The 23,612-nt window shown below is 34.6% G+C and overlaps 1 protein-coding gene across 6 annotated transcripts in view; it reads right to left on the reverse strand.

Moving 5' to 3' along the window:
- The window catches only part of LOC123536408 (putative ferric-chelate reductase 1), a 287,726-nt gene that overhangs the window by 165,474 nt on the left and 98,640 nt on the right, over window positions 1–23,612 (reverse strand). For all 6 annotated transcript variants that reach the window (XR_006683316.2, XM_045319579.2, XM_045319578.2 and 3 more), the window contains exons 9-10: window positions 22,391–22,504; window positions 11,203–11,321 (exon numbers count right to left, since the gene is read on the reverse strand). Coding sequence is in view for 5 of the 6 variants with exons in the window: in XM_045319579.2 (XP_045175514.2) it covers window positions 11,203–11,321; window positions 22,391–22,504 (233 nt within the window). In the remaining variant the exon portion in view is untranslated. The remainder of the gene's footprint in view (window positions 1–11,202; window positions 11,322–22,390; window positions 22,505–23,612) is intronic.

Raw genomic sequence — 23,612 nt, forward strand, 5'->3', positions numbered from 1 at the left:
GCACGTATGGTGTACCAAACTCCCTAAAATTGTAAGACAAGTCTCAGACTTAATGTGAACAAGATTTGGCAACGATCCAAAATTCTTTTCAAGGATTTTGCAAGTATAAGAAAGGTTTAATTTATCATAGTGGAATTTATGTACTTATGCGCTGCTTATCTCACGGAAAATTTGGTGGAAATGGAATATTCGGCACTTCCTGTGGTAACTAACGAAATTACTTAACGTAACTTTCTCACTCATAATTATAAAAACAAACGAAATATTTGCTTTATCACGATATATGCAAATATTTTTAGACAATCTTGAAACATCAGGCAACAGTATTTCCGCATACTGGTCCAGGACAAGTTCGATGTGTATAGTGATTCCTTATAATATTAGATGTTTCATGCATCGTAAACTAACCAATTTTGATCTATTGACTTTTTAAACAATATGAGAATAATGCAGCATTTTTTGAAAACACAGTGAGAATAAATCGCAGAAAAAAATGTACAGCCAAATAGGTTAGGAGGTAATACAATTTGTATACAGTTGTAGATAACTACGAAACATTTTACAAAATGCAATCAGTTGAACTTCTCACGCAAAAACCTGATGATTAAAATCAGCAATATCTCAAAAGTAACTTTTCTGCATCTTGGTTCTTCGTTAAACAATGACATTTTTTCACATTTTCGTAGATTTAAACTGATAATAAATGTGTATTGAAATTCCGGCATAGAAATGGACATTGACTTTACATTACTGCGGTGTTGACAGCAGAAACAGCGGTCCAGTACTAAGACTGTCTACGAAACCAAGGATAACGAGGTCTTTATATGAAAATTACGAACATTGGGATCAGTGTTCAGTATACACCTGAAAATAATAGACTTGCTATTTGCCGAGTGCACACTTGTTTTCTATTGTCGTTAATATAAAGTAGACTAGTAAATATTCGTACACATGCATAATCTCATAAACACTTCTTTAATGTATGTTCTCTGAAATGAACAAATAACTGGCTCAACTGAGACACCATACTTTAAAGTAAATTCAGTTTATTCACCACGAGGTTCAAAATGCACAAAAGTCTCGTGATAATACATGCCTTTAATTTCACATGGTTGAAGTGTAAACAAATAGTTAAATTTGCTTTGTTTTATTTCTCATGGAAAAGATCGGACTGTTTTTTATATTGGAATAATTATAGAACATCTATGCATTTAAAGTTTAAAGTTGATTGTTTTCTGCAGGACGTAAAACTGAAACAAGTAAGCACTTTTACTTTTTCAACAATGTTCCTCAGGTGAACTTTGACTTTGTTTACGAAGAGAAATCAGTTTTGTGTCATCTTGAAATGCGTTGTTTGGCTGAAACATATAGTTCCCGGAAAAATTCTAAAATGGTTTATTTTGGGGATTTTTGTTTTATTTATAAAGTCAACACAATGTGTAATATTTCCAGTTTTTGAAAATGATTGAAATTCAACTTTATTTTAGAAAAAGTTTCAATCTTTCAGTAATATTTTGTCAGCGGATGCTTACAAATTTTAACTGAAACGGCTTTCTTGTCCAAGGGAGGTGTGTAAAGCGAAAAACTATCATTACACATTGCGTTTATTCTTTAAATGTGAAGGATCGGTAACAGATTAAGGAGATCGGACAGTGAAAAACTATACTAAATGGATATCTCTAACCATGAATAAGGAGACATACATATTTCAGTAAGGAAAACTCAGGTAAAAGAACAGTCATATATTTTATTCCTTGAAATAAACATGGCGGCAAAATATTTTAGAAAAACTGTGCACGTGTTTTGCGCATTAGAATGTTTAACGACATTTTCTTGAAAAAGTAACGCTCGTGTGCACTATTTTGGCATTTCTTTGATTTGAAAATAAATGTTTTATAGAAATTTAGGTTGCATACGATACCGAAATTTTGCACCAAAAATGTTCACTCATTTTCTTCCAAAGCACTGTGGAGATAGGGTTCAGCGTAGCTTTCATGCTCGCAAGTTTACCTACAGATATATCTTTTCAATTTTTATCATATATTTTTTGTGTCCTTGCATTTCGAAAGCTGTTTCGAGGGTTCTGATTTTTCACATGGATTTCTAATTTCAATTTGCGGAAATACCTTAAAATCAGCAATATCTCAAAAGTAACTTTTCTGTATCTTGGTTCTTCGTTAAACAATGATATTTTTTCACATTTTCATAGATTTAAACTGATAATAAATGTGTATTGAAATTCCGGCATAGAAACTGACTTTACATTAGTGATTACTGCGGTGTTGACAGCGGAAGCAGCGGTCCAGTACTAAGACTGTCTACGAAACCAAGGATAACGGGTTCTCTATCTGAAAATTACGAACATTGGGATCAGTGGTCAGTATACACCTGAAAATAATAGACTTGCTATTTGCCGAGTGCACACTTGTTTTCTATCGTCGTTAATATACAGTAGACTAGTAAATATTCGTACATATGCATAATCTCATAAACACTTCTTTAATGTATGTTCTCAGAAATTAACCAATAACTGGCTCAACTGAGACACCATACTTTAAAGTAAATTCAGTTTATTCACCACGAGGTTCAAAATGCACAAAAGTCTCGTGATAGTACGTGCCTTAGCATTTCACATGCTTGAAGTGTAAACAAATAGTTAAATATGCTTCATTTTATTTCTCACGGAAAAGATCGGACGGTTTTTTATATTGGAATAATTATAGAACATATATGCATTTGAAGTTGAAAGTTGATTGTTTTCTACAGGACGTAAAACTTAAACAAGTAAGCACTTTTACTTTTTCAGCAATGTTCCTCAGGTGAACTCTGACATTGTTTACGAAGAGAAATCAGTTTTGTGTCATCTTGAAATGCGTTGTTTGGCTGAAACGTATAGTTCCCGGAAAAATTCTAAAATGGTTTATTTTGGGGATTTTTGTTTTATTTATAAATTCAACACAATGTGCAATTCCAGTTTTTGAAAATGATTGAAATTCAACTTTATTTTAGAAAATGTTCCGATCTTTCATTAATATTTTGCCAGCGGATGCATACAAATTTTAAGTGAAACGGCTTTCTTGTCCAAGAGAGGTGTGTAAAGCGAAAAACTATCATTACACATTGCGTTTATTCTTTAAATGTGAAGGATCGGTAACAGATTATAGAGATCGGACAGTGAAAAACTATACTAAATGGATATCTCTAACCATGAATAAGTAGACATACATATTTCAGTAAGGAAATTTGAGGTAAAAGAACAATCATATATTCTATTCCTTGAAATAAACATGGCGGCAAAATATTTTAGAAAAACTGTGCACGTGTTTTGCGCATTAGAATGTTTAACGACATTTTCATGAAAAGGTAACGCTCGTGTGCACTATTTTGGCATTTCTTTGACTTGAAAATAAATATTTTATAGCAATTTAGGTTGCATACAATACCAAAATTTTGCACCAAAAATGTTCACTCATTTTCTTCCAAAGCACTGTGGAGAAAGGGTTCAGCGTAGTTTTCATGCTCGCAAGTTTACCTACAGATATATCTTTTCAACTTTTATCATATATATTTTATGTCCTTGCATTTCGAAAGCTGTTTCGAGGATTCTGATTTTTCACATGAATTTCTAATTTCAATTTGCGGAAGTACCTTAAATTATTACGACTGTTCTTACTCATTTGGGGAAATAATACATAAAACTTGCTTTCTGTGTTCTACTCCTTTATTTTCGATCATTAATTTCAATATCCATGTCCATCATTTGTAACTTTGCATTTATTCACTATCATTCTTCCTTCAACCTTCAAACTCTACTTACTTCTATCAATACATCTTTTTTCTAACTGACTTCGACTCCCTTCCCTCATTCATTCCTCAGCCCCTAAGAATTTTATGTATGAACACACCCTTTTACAAATATTATCCAACAGATTCCTATATCCACACCCTATAAACGACTGTATTCCCCCTCTTCCTCTTGCAAGTGATCAAAACAATAAACTGACAGCTAAAAGTTGAAAAACAGCATTTTAAAGTGACTGACTTGCTTTGAAGGTATGTATATTTACATTTTATTGGAAGCTAAACAAGATTTGTTTCTTTATATAATGTGTTAGTCTGATGACTGGTAGAATTATAGCAAAAAACTCGAATGATCACTGATTTTGTCCAGAAATTGTACATTGTCGGCGACAAAAGTACTTATTTTCTTGCTTAAAGAATGACCTACATGTAAATTCCACTGTTTCGTGGATAAAGAAACAATAAGAGATTGGTAAAATAAAATAAAATCATAGATAAATTCTCCAATTTGTTTATAACCATAAATGAAAGAAGATTCGGTGTTATTTCCTGACTGTATGCACGCTTGCTTAATTACTGTACAAGTGCTTGCAAGTTTGGTAAAAAGACTGTATGCCTGTCTGTGAGTGACTTCTTTATAAAATATCCGCGTTTCCTATGCTTCTGTAGTATTTCTTCATATTTAGAACCCGCAAACAATGTTTGAAGGAGGGTGGTATAAAGCAGTCACCATGCGGTCTGTCTGTTCGATCTGTTTGTATATGTGTCCTCATATATTTGGTCGTGCAATTACTTCAATGCTATTGCACCTACCTCTCTCAAAGTTTACATACAAACATCGGTCATATGTAGTTAATGTCCAACTTATTATTTTCCTTTTTCTTTTTAAAGTGACAAAGGTGAAACATGGTCTGTTTTTCGTGTCAGTGCCATAACTTCTTAATGCATTAAGGGATTTTGAAATAACTTGGCACAAATGTTCACCATCATGAGACGGAAATGCGACAATGTGTCGCATACAAGACTATATTTTCTAGAATTTCAAACCATTGAAACCAATATATAATCGCAACTGCAATTAATAAGGTGTGAAAATATGAACAGTAAATGGGGTGATTTGGAGTGAAATGGCGCCAGATTGAATCCACTAATCATTTGTGGATCACTTTCTTGACAACGTCGCACAGTAAACAGCTCTATTTTAGTTTTGTCTTTGTATTTGCCATAAACATATGAACTTTAACATGAAACTTGTCTTATTTTACTGAAAATACATTCTGCGAATGAAATAAGTCCCCATTTTACAAGCAGAAGTGCCATTAGAGAAAGACTGAGGATTTATTACCTCACCTGAGCAAGAAGTGCTCAAGGTGAGCTTTTGTGATCACCCTGTCGTCCGTCGTCAACAATTTGACTGTTAACACTGAGATGTCACACATAATGAAACTTGGTCAGATTGTTACCCTCAATAGCATCTTCTCTAAGTCTGTATTTAGAGTATGAGCTGCAGTTAATGGATGGTCTACGATTACATAAAGACTTGTGTCGTCTGCAAAGAGTCTGATGTTGGAGTTTACTTCATTGACTATGTCATTGATATATATATAAGAAATAAAAGGGGGCCTAAGATAGAACCTTGTGGCACTCCAGCGGGAACTGTTTGCCATTCAGAATAAGCGTTGTTAATGACAACACGTTGTTTTCTGTCAGAGAGATAAGACTTAAACCAAGTAAGAAGTGTACCTCGGATACCAATAGAAGAGAGTTTCTGTATGAGCCCCTTATGCCTGACACAGTCAGAAGCCTTAGATATATCGCAAAACACGATGCTTATTTCTTTTCCTTCATCTAAGGCTTTGCAGAAATCATTATTTATGTAGAGAAGTTGAGTTTTGGTAGAATCATCTTGATGAATCCAGATTGAAGAGGTGTCAGAAGCTTGTCTGACATAAAGAAGTTGTACAAATACTTATGGATACATCTTTCCATAATTTTTCCAAGACACGAGAGGAGAGAAATAGGTCTGTAATTACTAGGATTTGATGGGTCAGATTTTTTAAATACTGGGGTTACATTAGCCTTTTTCCAACCTGTTTGGACATAGGAATTGGACAGAAGTCGATTGAAATATTCAGAGAGTGGAGTAAACACAACTCGTTCATTGCTTCCTTCAGCAGTCGAGGGCTAATCTAGTCTGGGCCAGAGGCTTTAGAAGGATCAGTGTTTGATATGGCATCTGCAACATCCTGAGGAAGTATACTAATGCTGGTAAGGATGGATTCTGCTGTGAAGTGTAAGTTTGGTAGTTCTTTGTTTGTATCATTAATGGAGCACTGTTTACTGAAGAAAACATTCAGAAAGTCTGCTTTTTCAAGGTTAGTATTTGCTATAGTGTTACCATTTATCAATATTGGAATTGTTTGATTAGATTTTTCAAGTTTTAGAACAGTTTTAGCTAATCTGAATTTTGGAATTGGGCTTTTGCCTTTTTAATTTCTTTTATTACTTTGTTTCTCATTCGGCGGAATTTTTCCCAATGATTGTCAGTATTTCGAGATTTTGCAGTGTTGTGAATTCGGTTTCTTCGATTGATACGTTTCCGAATGTTAAGAGTTAAACCAGGGAACATCATTAGGACGAATCGTAACAGTCTTGTTTGGAATTGATAATTTAGCTGTTTCATTGATGATGGTTGTTATTTTAGATGCTACTAAGTCAAGGTCTTCATGAGAGAGAATTTCTTCCCAATTTGTCGAGCCAAGAGTGTTTCGATAGGTGTCATAATCTCCTTGATTGTACTTCCATATGTGTCTTTTATAGCACTGCGTTATTGGTTTTCTCATTTTCAAGACTAGGACTATTGGGCATGATATCTAGTTAGATCAGGAATAAACGGATCTGTTACAAAACTGGTTGGAACACTGTTTTTGTTTTTAATGATAAAAATGTCAATAAGAGTGCTGGAACCTTCTGTGAAATGGGTAGGTTCGTCAATAGTTTGAAAAAAGTTGTATGAACTAATTAGGTTGTTCATTTTATTTGAGTTGGGGCCTTTCATATTATAATTGAAGTCGCCTGCAATTATGATGTTTTGAATATTTGTATTGTGTGCTCTATCGATGCTCTCTTCTATTAAAGACCAATAGTGATTATTTGCATCGGGAGGGTGGTAGAAACCGCCAAGTAATGAAGACTCATTTAGGTAGACGCATTCAACCCATAGTGCCTCAAGACTTGGTAAGGCAAGGTCATTTCTTATTTTTCCATGTATATTATCACGAAGATAAATACAAACACCACCGCCAACTCTTCCAACTCGATCGCATCGGAAAGTAAGTTTAAATTAGGTATCTTGAGAGATTCGTCTTTAACATCATGTGCCAACCACGTTTCAGAGAAGATAAGAATGTCATACTGTTGTGCCTCTGCTTCGAGAATACCTACTTTGAATGTTCACATGCGTAATACTTAGACCACTATTTAGGATATTTATAGATTCAGAATCAGTATCACTGCAAGCCGACGACAATTCGTCGCAGGAATCATTTGAAGGACCTGGGTTAGGATGCATATCTCCAGATAATGGTAATGAAACAGCAGGGACAAATGAGACAAATATATGGCAATGTGCAGGAAACAAGTATAATTTGGCTATGCAGCAAGTAGATCCAGTCAGTGAATGAAGATTCATCCTCCCTACCCACCTCCCTGTCTCCAATTTAAGACTCACGAAGGGTCACAAAGAAAACAGAGACAGAGCAGCACCACAAAACCCATCGCAGCCAAGACCACGAACAAGATTTATAGAATTTTTGGGACATGATTCTAAACTCAGCAACAATCAGCATTCTTCTAGTGGTGTTAGTAGGGGGAAAGGGTAAAGGAAACAAAAACAAAAAAATGGAGAAAAAAGAATAAAGTGGTAGGATCTATGAAGGACGATTTTAACAATGTTACATATTTCTAGAAGCAAAGGTAGGAATTCTAGATATTCCGTATGATAGATCAGGTTCACTGAAGTATTCAAATAATCAAAGCTAGTGAGATTGGTTGTTTCTACGGTAAAGAGTGCGTAGAACGACTTTCTGCAAGTTGAATCAAGAGCATCGCCTAGGATGCCATCGCACATCTGCAAGTGCTGGACAATATGTAGGAAAATAGTTATAATTCAGTTTTTCTAAGTACAAAAACGGCAATAAATTTGACAGAATTCATATCAGAGTTATGTTTCTTGGCCTATATAGACAATGAATGATGATAAACAAATGTGTACATAGTTTCAAAGCTGTACCTCTTACAGCTTTGGAGAAAAAGATGACCTAAACAAAAAAAGTAGCATAAAACTCAAAATTGTCTAATTACTAAAAGGGTCATTATTCTGGCAAGATGCATATCAGAATTATGATCCATGGCCTACATAGTCAAATAATAATAATAAACAAGTGTGCAAAGTTTCAAAGCTGTACTTCTTACAGCTTTTCAGAAAAGGTGGACTTAAACAAATTTTAACCAAGCAAGTCGAATTTTCTAAGTCCAACAAGAGTGCCAGAATGTCACAATATACGCCCGTCACAGCAAATTTCTTTACACTAGCACCTGTATTTGCAAATGGAACCAAGCAACTCGTATTTTCTAAGTCCAACAAGAGTGCCAGAATGTCACAATATATGCCCGTCACAGCAAATTTCTTTACACTAGCACCTGTATTTGCAAATGGAATTTTATTTTGTGGTTGTTTAGTAATTATAGTAATTCTTCTGTTTTTCTAAGTCCACAAAAAAAATTCCTTACCAGGTAGAGATACCTTAAGATACACCTAAAATATGGAAGTACCGTATTTTCCCGTATTAACGCCCCTGGGGGTGTTACATTTTCCAAAGAGGGGGCGTTTATTTGAGGTAAAAAATTAAAAAATGAAAATTTTTACAAAACTTAAAAACATCGTATAAACTAGCTGTAAAGTGTTTCTGTGTTGTTTAATCCCCCCAAAACGTAATTATTTGGCATCCAATTTAATGCAGTGTGTCTTTTATGCATTTAAATACGGTATCGATACCTCTTGTATTCCATGTCTGGCTTTTTGCACGCTCGCGACACTACACATTACGTCATGACCCAAACAGCTGTGTACTTCGATAACATTTTCCTTAGTACATGCGGGTAGCTAATAGCGCAATACACAATGTCAATGGTTTGACACGCTGCTGTGCCTGCTTTTAAATTAAAAGTTCTTAAAATTGCCAAAGAAAAGGGTATATCGTAAACACATTGCTGCAAGTCGGCAGGAAGCGTGTGCGCGAGTGGTGTAAAAACAAATCAAAAATGTATTTACCGTTTAATTTTCTGTTTGATGATTGGATACGTACCGTACTTAGTACAAATGTTTTGGACTTACAGTACATGGACTGTTTAAAAGTGTGTTTAATTTTTAATACATTGGACTTTAGTACTGTAAATTACTTATTACATGGACTTATAAAAACGAGGTAGGTGATTTTTTTCCCATTCTTGTTGATTTTTTCCCCTCCAAAATGGGTGGGGTGCGTTAATTAGAGGGGGGGCCTTAATACGGGAAAATACGGTAACATTTATGTTGTACCACAAAAAGTGGTCTTCGTTTTTCCCTACGGTCAATTATAAAAAAAAGTTACAATATAAGTTATTTACAGTAACAACTAACATGACTAAGGGAAGTTAATCTTAATAAAAAAAAAAAAAAAAAATATCCCCCAAAAAATTGTAAGTCCACATAAAAATCCTTACCAGGTAGAGATAGGTCAAAATACACCTCAAAATTGGATTAACATGCATGTTGTACTACATAAAAGTGGTCTCGATTTTTCTCTACGACTAGTAATGAAAAAGTTACAATATAAGCTATTTATAGTAACAACTAACATGACTAAGGGAAGTTAATCTTAATAAAAAAAAAAAAAAAATATCCCCCAAAAAATTGTAAGTCCACATAAAAATCCTTACCAGGTAGAGATAGGTCAAAATACACCTCAAAATTGGATGTAACATGCATGTTGTACTACATAAAAGTGGTCTCGATTTTTCTCTACGACTAGTAATGAAAAAGTTACAATATAAGCTATTTATAGTAACAACAAAGGGATGTAATTCTAAGGAGGGACCTGCGCATGACACTCCATCTCATGATGGTGTACAACTATTGGTGTGCCAACTATTTTAAGTTTAAATCAAATCCATTTAGTAATAACTGAGATAGAGTGAAAGTGCACCAAAACTTTAACCTGAAATAAAGTAAAAAGGGGGGATAATTCATGAAATACTGGTGCAAGAGTTATGGCCCTTGTGTCATGTGATGTGAGTGATGATGTTGAACAACTATTTTAAGTTTGAATCAAAACCATTTAGTACTAACCGAGATAAAGTGAAAGTGCACCAAAACTTTAACCTGAAATTATAAGTATAAAGGGGGGATAATTCATGAAATATTGGTGCCAGAGTTATGACCCTTGTGCCATATAATGTGGTTGATGATGTTGAACAACTATTTTAGTTTGAATCAAATAAGTAAAAAGGGGGATAATTCATGAAATATTGGTGCAAGAGTTATGACCCTTGTGCCATATGATGTGGGTGATGACGGGGAACAACTATTTTAAGTTTGAAGTAAATCCATCAAGTAGTAACAAAGATAAAGAGAAAGTGCATCAAAACTTTAACCAAAGTGCGGACGCGGAAGGACGCCGATGCCGGGTCGAGTAGGATAGCTCTCCATACTTCGTATAGTCGAGCTAAAAATGTTATAAAATGTTGCTTAGATGTGACTGACCACCTCTAAGGGCCATAACTTTGGTCTGGCTGAGTGAAATCTCAAACAAAACCCTAGATGCACAATTTCACATGTTGAATTATGTTTCATAATCCTAGGTCAAATGCACTTTGAGATATACGTGACACAACTTTAAGGCCCTTTTTATTGTATATTTTTTATTGATTAAAGGTCCATGACTCTGTTGTTGCTGTGTTAAAAACACCAGGTGCACATTTTCACTGAATGACAATCCTTTGAGGTATGATGACTCTGGATGAAATACAAATTTGGATGGACAGACAAACAAACAGACAAGGGCAACTCTAAATGCCACACAAAACAACTTGGGGAGAGTGCAACAAAAATCTTGTATCAACAGCATGTTAATTGCCTTGTTAATGCATGATTTTTCTTGCGTTAATACATGCCAGGGTTCAGTAAAAAAAGTTTTTTTTTTATACAAGAATAAACCAAAGTTAGGAAAAAACTTTGGAGACTTGCTATAAACAAAAGTTTTTGTGCACACCTCTCCATGACTTCAGGCCTAATTATCTTGTAAAATTTTGTCATTAATAAACCAAAGTTGACAAAAAGCAAGTTAAATCTTGAAAACTTACTATAAACCAGCGTTTCTGTGCACACCACTCCATGCCTTCAGGCCAAACTGTCTTGTAAAATCTTGCCATGAATATACCAAAGTTAGCAAAAAACAACCATGCAAACATCATCAAAATTCCTGTAAGTATAAACATTGAAAACCAACTAGAAAATTGAAGAAAAATCCTTTTTTTCCAGATATTGTGGGTTATTTACATCTTTAGTTTTGTTTGAAATGAAATATTAAATTAGATTAATCAATATTAACCTAAAACTTGAATGTAAATGGTCGCAGATTAACCAGCATTGACTTGATAATAAATGTAGGGTTAACACATGTTTTTTCGTGTAACAACATCTGCTGAATCCCGAGGGATTGGTTGGTGCCAGGCTCGTGCACCAACATAGCCCGGCTTATGGCCGGGGTTTCTGCAGGTGTTGTTTAAAGAAAGAAATTTGCGGATCCAAGTCAGATGGGGCATATGTTTTATTTATGCCTTTCTGGGGCCTACAGTAACTTTGTATATTTTAAACATGTCAAGACATTTACAAATGTAGCATAATAAATTCTTGACGTGGTAATTTCTTTTCAAATTTATGGAAAACAAGTTAATAAAGTACTGCCATGCAATACAAAGTCCCCTACTGGAAGGCACCTAATTTTCTCTACTGCAGTACATGTATAACATGATGAACGATGTCAGAACAATGCTGCACTATATATACAATATGTTATAATGAAACACTTGGATAAAAATTTGCGTATACAAAAACCTACAGTTGTTGATTGAATCATAACATCTATTAATATAAACAAGAGTGCCAGGATGTCACAATATATGCCTGTCATAGCAAATTTCTTTACACTAGCACCTGTATTTTCATATGGAATTGTTTGGCCAATTACAGAAAAGTTATAATATATGTTATTATGGAGTTCTATACGGAATTCAATTCTTTGAACACTTTTGAAAGGGGGCCACCCAAGGATCATTCCTGTGAAGTTTGGTGTAATTCTGCCCATTGGTTTTCAAGAAGATTTTTTTACAAAATGTTGACTGACACATGACGGACAACGGACGACGCAAGACGCATGATGGACACTCAGAGCAGTCACAAAAGCTCACCATGAGCCTTTGGCTCAGGTGAGCTAACAAAAGAGAAAGAGAAAAACTCTGATTTATTTCTATTTCTTTATGGACTTCTCACTTTCATACATTTATTTTTATTTTCATTTCCTCTTCTAAACACTATTTTTTTTTAAATCTTGTTAAACAAAAAATAAAACAAGCCGGCCAAGATGACCCTAGGTCGCTCACCTGAGTAAAACACCATATTAGTGTAAACATGTTCGACTTAGTGATGTCATGGAGACAAATATTCTGACCAATTTCCATTCAGATTGGACTAAAAATGTGGCCTCAAGTGTAAACAAGCATTTTCTTTGATTAGACCTAGTGGCCTAGTTTTTGACAACACATGAACCAGATTAAAACTCATCCAAGATTTCATCAAAACAAACATTCTGACAAAGTTTTGGGAAGATTGGAGCCAACAGAGGCCTCTAGAGTATAAACAAGCTTTTCCTTCAATTTGACCTAGTGACCTAGTTTTTACCCCATGTGAACCAGAATTCATCCAGAACTTCATGATAACAAATTATTCTGACCAAGTTTTATGAAGATAGAATAAACAAGAGCTGTCGCTAATGGTGACAAATGCCCCCGCAGCGCCTTGACCTTTGACCTGGTGACCTTGACCTTTGACCTGGTGACCCCAAAGTCAGTAGGAGTCGTGTACTCAATAAGTACTATCAGCATGTGAAGTTTGAAGGTCCTGGGTGCAGTGGTTCGCGAGTAAAGTGCCTTCATGCAAAAAGTTAACGTTGTGACGAACGAACGAACTAACGGACGGACAGTTGAAAACTAATATGCCTCCCTTCGGGTGCATAAAAAGTGGCCCCCTACAGTGTAAACAAGCTTTTTCTTTGATTTGACCTGGTAACCTAGTTTTTGACCCCATGTGACCTAGATAAAAAATCATCCGAGATTTCATGGAGATAAACAATCTGACCAAGTTTCATGCAATCAAGTAAAAAATGCAGTCCCTATTGCATACACAAGGTTTTTCTTTGATTTGACCAGGTGACCTAGTTTTTGACCCCAGATAAATCAGATTCAAACTTGACCTAGATTTCATCAAAAAAATCATTCTAATCAAATTTCACAAATATCCAGTCAAAAATGCAGCCTCTATTGCACACACAGTTTTTCTTTGATTTGACCAGGTGACCTAGTTTTAACCCCAGATGACCCATATTCAAACTTGACCTAGATTTCATCTAGACAAACATTCTGATCAATTCTCATGAGATTTAAACTTAAAATGTGGCCTCTAGAGTGTAAAAAAGATTTTCCTTTGATCTGGCCTAGTGATCTAGTTTTTGACCCACATGACCCAGATTCCAACTTGGCCTAAAGATCATCTGATTCAAGACAAACATTCTGACCAAGTTTCATAAAGATAGGATCATAAGTGTAGCCTCTAGTGTGTTAACAAGCTTTTCTTTTGATCTGACCGGGTGGAAAAAAACTCAAATAATATTACAGATATTTAAATTTAAACTCTATAGTCCTGTCGAGTATACATTGAAATAACACCAGTTAAAATAATCATTTGATGCGTCGCTTATTTTTCGAAATAATAAAAAAAACTCGTGATTTTCTGGCACAACCCTCTTATAGGTGTAATATTGATCTTAAATACAGACTTTGTTTTAAGATACAAACACTTTCAAAATTAATCTGATGAATAAACATTTTATTGGAAATGGAATAATGAGTAAAGATTTTATGGAATATGAAATTATTAATTAACTTGCATATTAATCCTCATTTATTCCTTGGGTTGGCAGAGTTCATGTTTGATTCAACCCTTTCAGTATCAAGGTGTGTTGGATATTTTTCGCAAGATTTTAATAATCATAAGCATCTCCTGAGATGGTTTTATGAACTCTTTTCATTTTAAGATATCTTAAAGAATGCAGTTTTCTCTCATTTGAAATCCCATGCAATTTTTCAAATAGAATCAAAAATGTGCGACAACTTTTCATAGTAGTCAAGATATCTTGAAAGTAGATGCGTAATGATGCAAGATGAGGAGAATTTTCAAGGGACTTCATCATGTGTTTTTCTTATGGTAGATTCAACAGTTATCTGATTTAATTTCACATTAAATGCTATGATTCTAATAAATATTTTGTTACAATTTACTGCAAGAGCCTTATTTAAAGATCACTTATTGAGCAGTCTGCAAAATTTGTTTAAAGTACTTTTTATGCAATGGGAGTCAGAAATCGAAGTGTTTTCATGTATTTTCATGATCCCATTTTGTTTGTTTGGGTAAGTTACCAAGTGTATATTATCTTAGAGTGATAACTGCCTTACATAGTTTATGATTTGATACATATTTTGTAGGTTGTGTAAAGATCCAAATATTTAATACTTTTAAACATCAATTAGCTCACATGCTAGGCATTCCCCGTGACATTTTTTTCTGCAAGATCCGCATGGAAATTGCACTTGTTTTTCCTCAACCCATAATCACAGATCACAATATCATATATTGTTCAAACATGAATAGTTTATATATTCCAAAAAAACATATTATCACAATGCACAATGTTTAGCAAATGCAAAGCTATGTATATTTATTTAGAATAAAGAATATATAACTAAATAAATTGTAAAAAATGGCATTTATACTCAGAAGCAACCAATTAAACACTTTTTAAAGTCTGTGTATTTTCTTTGACCAGTGACACTGTTGAATTAAAGATACCTTTCATGTTGATAAACTCCATGCAATCCTAATTGAAATTGAAATTGGTCCTTTTAATAATTTCAGAGTTGTTTTTAACGCAAATTTTACAATTAAAAACGACACATGTGACATTACACGGAAGTTGACTAAAGAAGACACAAGTCATGTGATATCATATACATGCTAGTAGCATGTTACTGTCCCCTCTCTTGATTAATAAAGAATTATGGATTGCGAAATATAATTTTGATTTGATCAAATGTAATAACAATTGGAACCGCGGTATCATTTGAAAATAAATGGCATTTGATTCAATACTTACAATAAAATTTTAGAGTAATAATCCATGAACACAGAAGAAAAACTAACTTTATATTTCGGCAGTACCTCACTGCCTTCATCAGCGATGGTGTACTAATTTGCATCACGTGACGACAGAAGGTCACGTGACTGAAGGAGAGTGCTGTAAACTGGAGGTAATGCCAGCCCATCATCCCAGCTGAACGATGGTTGCCTTTGTTTGATGTTAATAGCCTCTTTGACACGTCGTTTGATGTGATGGTCCGCAGATGTTATGACCTGTGTGTTCTCTGGTTTGAAATAATGTCTAGTTTGCTGACAATGTTCATATATCATCACGTGATGCAAATTAGTACACCATCGCTGACGAAGGCAGTGAGATACTGCCGAAATATAAAGTTAGTTTTTCTTCTGTGTTAATGGATTATTACTCTAAATTTGACAATCCAGAAGAAGAGATCAACATTCATAGTTGTACAATAAAATTGATATTGATTTTTTTTAATTGATCTCGAATGTCTTTGCATTCTTTCATATCATTATTACTGAAAAATATAAAGAGGAAGAATTATATAAATATAAGAAAAAAAACAAATGTCTAAATATAAGACAAGAGGACCATGATGGTCCTGGATCGCTCACCTATCCCCACATGACCCAGTGTTGAACTGAGTATGACGTCGTTATTTCTATTATTTGACAAGGTGACCTAGTTTTTGAGCACATGTGACCTAGATATCATCAAGATAAAAAATTCTGACCAATTTTCATGAAGATCCATTGAAAAATATGATCTCTAGAGAGGTCACAAGGTTTTTCTATTATTTGACCTAATGACCTAGTTTTTGAAGGCAAATGATCCACTTTTGAACCTGACCTAGATATCATCAAGGTGAACATTCTCACCAATTTTCATGAAGATCTCATGAAAAATATGGCCTCTAGAGGTCACAAGGTTTTTCTATTTTTCAACCGACTGACCTAGTTTTTGACCGCACATGACCCAGTTTCGAACTTGACCTAGATGTCATCAAGCTGAACACTCTCACCAATTACATGAAGATCCATTGAGAAATATGGCCTCTAAAGAGGTCACAAGGTTTTTCTATTTTTAGACCTATTGACCTAGTTTTTGACCCCACGTGACCCAGTTTCGAACTTGACCTAGATATCATCAAGATGAACATTCTGATCAATTTTCATGAAGATCTCTTGAAAAATATGGCCTCTAGAGAGGTCACAAGGTTTTTCTATTTTTAGATCTACTGACCTAGTTATTGACCGCAAGTGACCCAGTTTCGAACTTGACCTAGATATCATCAAGATGAACATTCTGATCAACTTTCATGAAGATCTCTTGAAAAATATGGCCTCTAGAGAGGTCACAAGGTTTTTCTATTTTTAGATCTACTGACCTAGTTATTGACCGCATGTGACCCAGTTTCGAACTTGACCTAGATATCATCAAGGTGAACATTCTGACTAATTTTTATAAAGATCCCATGAAAAATATGGCCTCTAGAGAGGTCACAAAGTTTTTCTATTTTCAGACCTACTGACCTAGTTTTTGACCCCACGTGACCCAGTTTCAAACCTGACCTAGATATCATCAAGGTGAACATTCTGACCAATTTTCATGAAGATCCATTGAGAAATATGGCCTCTAGAGAGGTCACAAGGTTTTTCTATTTTTAGACCTACTGACCTAGTTTTTGACCGCACATGACTCAGTTGCGAACTTGACCTAGATATCATCAAGATGAACATTCTGACCAACTTTCATAAAGATCCCATGAAAAGGTCACAAGCAAAAGTTTACTCACGGATGGACGGACGGACGGACGCACGGACGGATGACGGACGCCACGCGATCACAAAAGCTCACCTTGTCACTTTGTGACAGGTGAGCTAAAAAACATTGACGTTCCCTTTATCGAATTGATGCATGAAAGAAAGAAATTGACCTAAAAAGGGTAATAACGGGCCTAATATATAAAGAAGGCAGTCAGAAATAGTTTTGAATATTACGGCTGGATCAATATAACGGTATATCGATATGAATTGAATATTCATTTTTACACCAATACGCATATCGACTTTCATCGTGAATCAATATATTCAGTGACCCTACTTTTAATACAAAATAAAATTAAACTTCTTCATTTTTTATCACTTTACATGAAAATATTCAGAGAAATTAAAAGAAAATATATTTTCTTAACCTCGTGCCACCATTATATCCCAAAAACAGTCACTGCATACTTTCACTTTTTGTTTTGACAGCTAAGTTCAAAGACAACTGTCGACAATCATGTAAATCAAGCACGTGATTTAAGGAAATTCCATTTTTCATTGGCTTTTTATTTTTATTCACGCACCGACTGGAAATTACATGCTAAAATTAAATGAAATCCATACGTCACACCGGTAATTTTCCACTTTGGGCAATTCCGCTATGTAATTTCTGTTGAGGGGATTTCAATTTACACGGATGTTGTTACCGCGCATGTTGCTGTTTTCATTTTAGTAACAAAAATTGAAAGCAAAACAAACTTAAAGATCTGATATACTAATAAAGCCCTTGCATACCATGTACGTATTAAGTTCTCAGTCGAAATTTACGACTTTAAGCTTTCCCTACGTATAGCTCTGAAATATAGACTGATACATCTATTAGATAAAAAGATCGTGCTTTAACATTTCTTTAACAATTTTAACTGAGTGCAAACTTTATAGGAGCACACAACTTGACATTTTCAGTTTCTCACGGTCATTTTACCTGAAACAAACAATTATATTGGACCCGTTATGTTGCAGCTTTGAAGTTATATGTCCTACTAGCTGATGTATTGAATCACCAATACGTATCATGTATTAATCCTTCTTTGTTGCAATACGTATCGTATTTATTTTTTCCATTCAATAAACAGCCCTATTGAATATATCTATGCCTGGTATTTAGGCTATAAATGTATCATTTAGTGCTATATAATCTTTTTCCTTCCATTATAAATATAAACATCAAAGATAGATATACATTATGCTTAATTCTCCTATACATATACAGCATTACGCCACATTTTGCCATGCGCAGTTTTGGTTCACTGTGCACGTGATGATGATAGTGTCTAAAAATACTGTCGCTTCTCGTTCTATATTTATCAAGCATTGCAATGATTTATAAAAGTGCAGGAGAAAAACCTCAAATGTTCCCGTAATTCTGGAAACAAGAAACTTATCAACCATTAAGTTTCATGTAAATATATAAAACCGTGGTGGCATTTTGCCTTTTAGTGATATTTATTTTAAACAAGAGCACCGCCTTGCGGGTGCTGACGCTCATCTGATTTTTTTTGTGTAATAGAAATATTGTCCTACCCATGATTATCTAAGTCTAAAAAGGGCCATCATTCTTGCAAAAAGCAGGATAGAGTTATGTTTCTTGATGTTCAGTGTCCACTTATGATGGTGAAAAGCTGTTGCAAGTTTTAAAGCAATAGCTTTGATAGTTTATGAGAAAAGTTGACTTGAACATAATACTCAACCAAGAAAATGATTTTCTAAGTCCAAAAGGGGCAATAATTATTGCAAAAAGCAGGATGGAGTTACGCTGCTTGCTGTACAGGGTCAGCTTATGATGGTGAACAAGTGTTGCAAGTTTCAAAGCAATAGCTTTGATAGTTTAAGAGAAAAAGTTGACCTAAACACAAAACTTAACCAAGAAATCTGATATTTTCTAAGTCCAAAAGGGGCCATAATTCTTGCAAAAAGCAGGACAGAGTTATGTTTCTTGCTGTACAGGGTCAACTTATGATGGTAAACAAGTGTTGCAAGTTTTAAAGCAATAGCTTTGATAGTTTAGGATAAAAGCTGACCTAAACATAAAACTTAACCAAGAAAACTGATTTTCTAAGTCCAAAAGGGGCAATAAATCTTGCAAAAAAGCAAAATGGAGTTATGTTTCTTGATGTACAGGGTCTGCTTATGATGGTGAACAAGTATTCCAAGTTTCAAAGCAATAGCTTTGATAGTTTGGGAGAAAAGTTGACCTAAACATAAAACTTAACAAAGAAATCTGATATTTTCTAAGTACAAAAGGGGCCATAAATCTTGCAAAAAGCAAGATGGAGTTATTTTTCTTGCTATACAGGGTCAGCTTATGATGGTGAACAAGTATTCCAAGTTTCAAAGCAATAGCTTTGATAGTTTAGGAGAAAAGCTGACCTAAACATAAAACTTAACCAGGCAACGCCGACGCCGACGCCGACAACCGCTCAAGTGATGACAATAACTCATCATTTTTTTTTCAAAAAATCAGATGAGCTAAAAACCACAAATCACAATGTTAGCCGCTTTAAAAGGGAACAAGCAGAACCATTAAAAAACAAGAGGGTCATGATGACCTTGGATCGCTCACCTGAGAAATATAAGCTACATGTTTCAAATGTCAAACTGATGATTTTTAGAAATTTTTTAGAAATTTTTTGGAAGATTTTCTGATGTACAATCAAGTAACCCCTGAGGTGAGGCCAATTTTACCCCAGGGGTCATGATTTGAACAAAGTTTGTAGAAGTCTACTAGGCAATGCTACATATCAAATATATAAGATCTAGGCCTCCTGGTTTATTTTTAGCAAATTTATGAAATTTTCCCTATGTACAATCAAGTACCCCCTGGGGCTGGGTCAATTTGACCCTGGGGGGTCAAGATTTGAACAAATTTTGAAGAGGTCCACTAGGCAATGCTACATGTCAAATATCTAAGCTCTAGGCCTTCTGGTTTATTTTTAGAAAATTTTGAAGATTTTCCTATGTACAATCAAGTTACCCCATGGGGCGGGGTCAATTTGACCCCGGAGCTATGTACAATCAAGTTACCCCATGGGACGGGGTCAATTTGACCCCAGGTGTCATGATTTGAACAAATTTTGTAGAAGTCTACTAGGCAATGCTACATGTCAAATATCTAAGATCTAGCTTTCTGGTTAATTTTTAAAAAAATTTTGAAGATTTTCCAATGTAAAATCAAGTCAAAAGCTTTGATAGTTACAGAGATATTTGACGTTATCAAAAACTTTAACCAAACAAGAGGGCCAAGATGGCCCTAGGTCGCTCACCTGAGAAACATACCATAACAGTGTAAACATGTTTGACCTAGTGATTTTATGGAAACAAATATTCTGGCAAATTTTCATTAGGATTGGGCCAAAAATGTGGTCTCTTGAGTTAAAACAAGTATTTTCTTTGATATGACCTAGTGACCTAGTTTTTGACCCGAGATGACCCATATTTAAACACAGCCTAGATTTCATCAAGGCAATCATTCTGACCGAATTTTATGAAGATCAATTGAAAAATACAGTCTCTATCGCATACACAGGGTTTTTCTTTGATTTGACCTAGTGACCTATTTTTTGAAGCAAAATACCCATATTCGAACTCGACCTAGATTTCATCAAGGCAATCATTCTGACCAAATTTCATGAAGATCAATTGAAAAGTATAGCTTCTATCGCATACACAAGTTTTTTCTTTAATTTGACCTAGTGACCTACTTTTTGACCCAAGATGACCCATATTCGAACTCGACCTAGAATTTATCAAGGCAATCATTCTGACCAAATTTCATGAAGATCAATTGAAAAATACAGCCTCTAGTGCATACACAAGGTTTTTCTTTGATTTGACCTTGTGACCTAGTTTTTGAGCTCAGATGACCCATATTCGAACTCAACCTAGAATTTATCAAGACAATCATTCTGACCAAATTTCATGAAGATCAATTGAAAAATACAGCCTCTATCGCATACACAACGTTTTTCTTTGATTTGACCTAGTCACCTAGTGTTTGACTCCAGATAAAGCATATTCGAACTCAAGCTAGATTTTATCAAGGCAATCATTCTGACCAAATTTCATGAAGATCAATTGAAAAATGCAGCTTCTATCGCATACACAAAGTTTTCTTTGATTTGACCTAGTGACCTACTTTTTGAACCAAGAAAAACCATATTCAAACTCAACCTAGATTTCATCAAGGCAATCATTCTGACTAAATGTCATGAAGATCAATTAAAAAATACAGCCTCTATTGCATACACAAGATTTTTCTTTGATTTGACCTCGTGACCTAGTTTTTGACCCCAGATAACCCATATTCAAACTCGGCCTAGATTTCATCAAGGCAATCATTCTGACCAAATTTTATGAAGATCAATTGATAAATACAGCTTCTATCGCATACACAGGGTTTTTCTTTGATTTGACCTAATGAACTAGTTTTTGACCCCAGATAATCCATATTCGAATTTGACCTAGATTTCATCAAGGCAATCATTCTGACCAAATTTCATGAAGATCAGTTGAAAAATACAGCCTCTATCGCATACACAAGGTTTTTCTTTGATTTGACCTCGTGACCTAGTTTTTGACCTCAGATGACCTATATTCAAACTCGACCTACAATTCATCAAGGCAATCATTCTGACCAAATTTCATGAAGATCATTGAAAAATATAGCCTCTAATGCATACACAAGCTAAATATTGACAGACCGACAGACGCCGGACATTGAGCGATCACAATAACTCACCTAAAAATTCTAAATTAGAAAGGGGCATAAATCTGTCAAAGTTCAAACCAGAGTTATGGGGATTGTTTCTCCTGGTGTAGACTAAGATAGTAAATAACCATTTTAAGTTTCAAGTCAATAGCTCTGACTGTAACAGAGATATTTGACTTTATAAAACTTGAACCAACGGCGATGCCGGTGACGCACCAATGCTGGGGCAAGTGCAATAGCTCTACAAGCTAATAAACTACTCTAAAAGGATAATATTAATTCAAGTAATACACAGTAACTTACTGTAAAAGCACAGTTACTGTACTAATTCTTCTTCAAGTTAAAAAGCTACAATCTGTAAAATGGGTTACAACAGTCAACTGTAAGACCAGTCATAGTAAACAGTTAATATTGACAGCCTATTTACTGAAAGATTAAAGTGTATGAGTACTATCATCTTCAGCTTAAATATTATATATTTTTTCAGAAAATTTTCAAGTTTCAAATATAAGGCAGGTATTTACCATGCAGTTTAATTTGTGGTTTTGAAATGGCCGATGCACTGAGGTCAGTAAAGCTCTGAAAGTCTGCTTTCTGTGAAGACACTTTGGGATGCATCTGATGTTTGTTCAGGTTGCCTGTAATAAAAAATGTTTAACTCCATCACTCCTAGCAACTAAAACACAAGAGCACCGCAATGCAGAGCAAAATATGCCCAAAGGGCAACCTTTGACCCCTAAGTGTGACCGAAGGGTTATAATTATCTTATCAGAGGATGGAAGCAAAACTTAAAGAACTTGACTGTTGAAGCCCAAAGGGCACTAACAACAAAGGGAAGAAATTCAAAAAAAAAAAAAAAATCACAGAATAATCCTTACCAGGTATAGATATGTCAAAATACACCTAAAAATTGGAGTTACAATCCATGTTGTACCACAGAAAAGTGGTCTCGGTATTTCCCTATGGCCATATCTGTATTTTAAAGATATAATTTCATTTTATTTTTAAACTGATAAGGAAAAATAAATAACACAAGCTGTCACGAATAAATAACAAGACAGCACGCTCAACTTTTCTCAGTGCTTGACTCTGAATTAGAGCTTTGCCAGTAAAAAAGTAATAAAACTTTATAAAAAGGGTTATGGGGATTGTTTCTTATGGTGTAGCCTTTGATAGTAAATAACGACTTTAAGTTTCAAGTCAATAGCTTTCACAGTAACAGAGAAATTGGACGTTACATAAAACTTTAACAAAAAAGTTCTAAGTTAAAAAGGGACATAACTCTGTCAAAATTCAAAATTCAAATCAGAGTTATGTGGATTATTTCTCCTGGTGTAGACTTTGATAGTAAATAACTATTTTAAGTTTCAAGTCAAAAGCTTTGATAGTAACAGAGATATCTGACTTTATCAAAACTTTAACCAAAAAAGTTAAAAAGGGGCATATCTCTGTCAAAATTCAAACCAATGTTAATAGGGATTGTTTCTTCTGGTGTAGACTTTGATAGTAAATAACCTATTTTAAGCTGATAATTGACTTAATCAAAAACTTTAACCAACGGCAATGGCAATGCCGATGAAAGGTTGAGCTAAAAATATAATGAAGTATTTCATCATATCAAAGGAAGGTAATTATTATAAATAAACAAATGAAATGCATGTACTAAAACACTTGTTTTTAAATCACACACCAGAAAAATTTGGTCAATGCAGAGCTGCAATACATAATTATCAACCTAATGTTTTG

This window comes from Mercenaria mercenaria, chromosome 17, assembly GCF_021730395.1.
Source record: "Mercenaria mercenaria strain notata chromosome 17, MADL_Memer_1, whole genome shotgun sequence".
NCBI classification, from domain to species: Eukaryota; Metazoa; Mollusca; class Bivalvia; order Venerida; family Veneridae; genus Mercenaria; species Mercenaria mercenaria.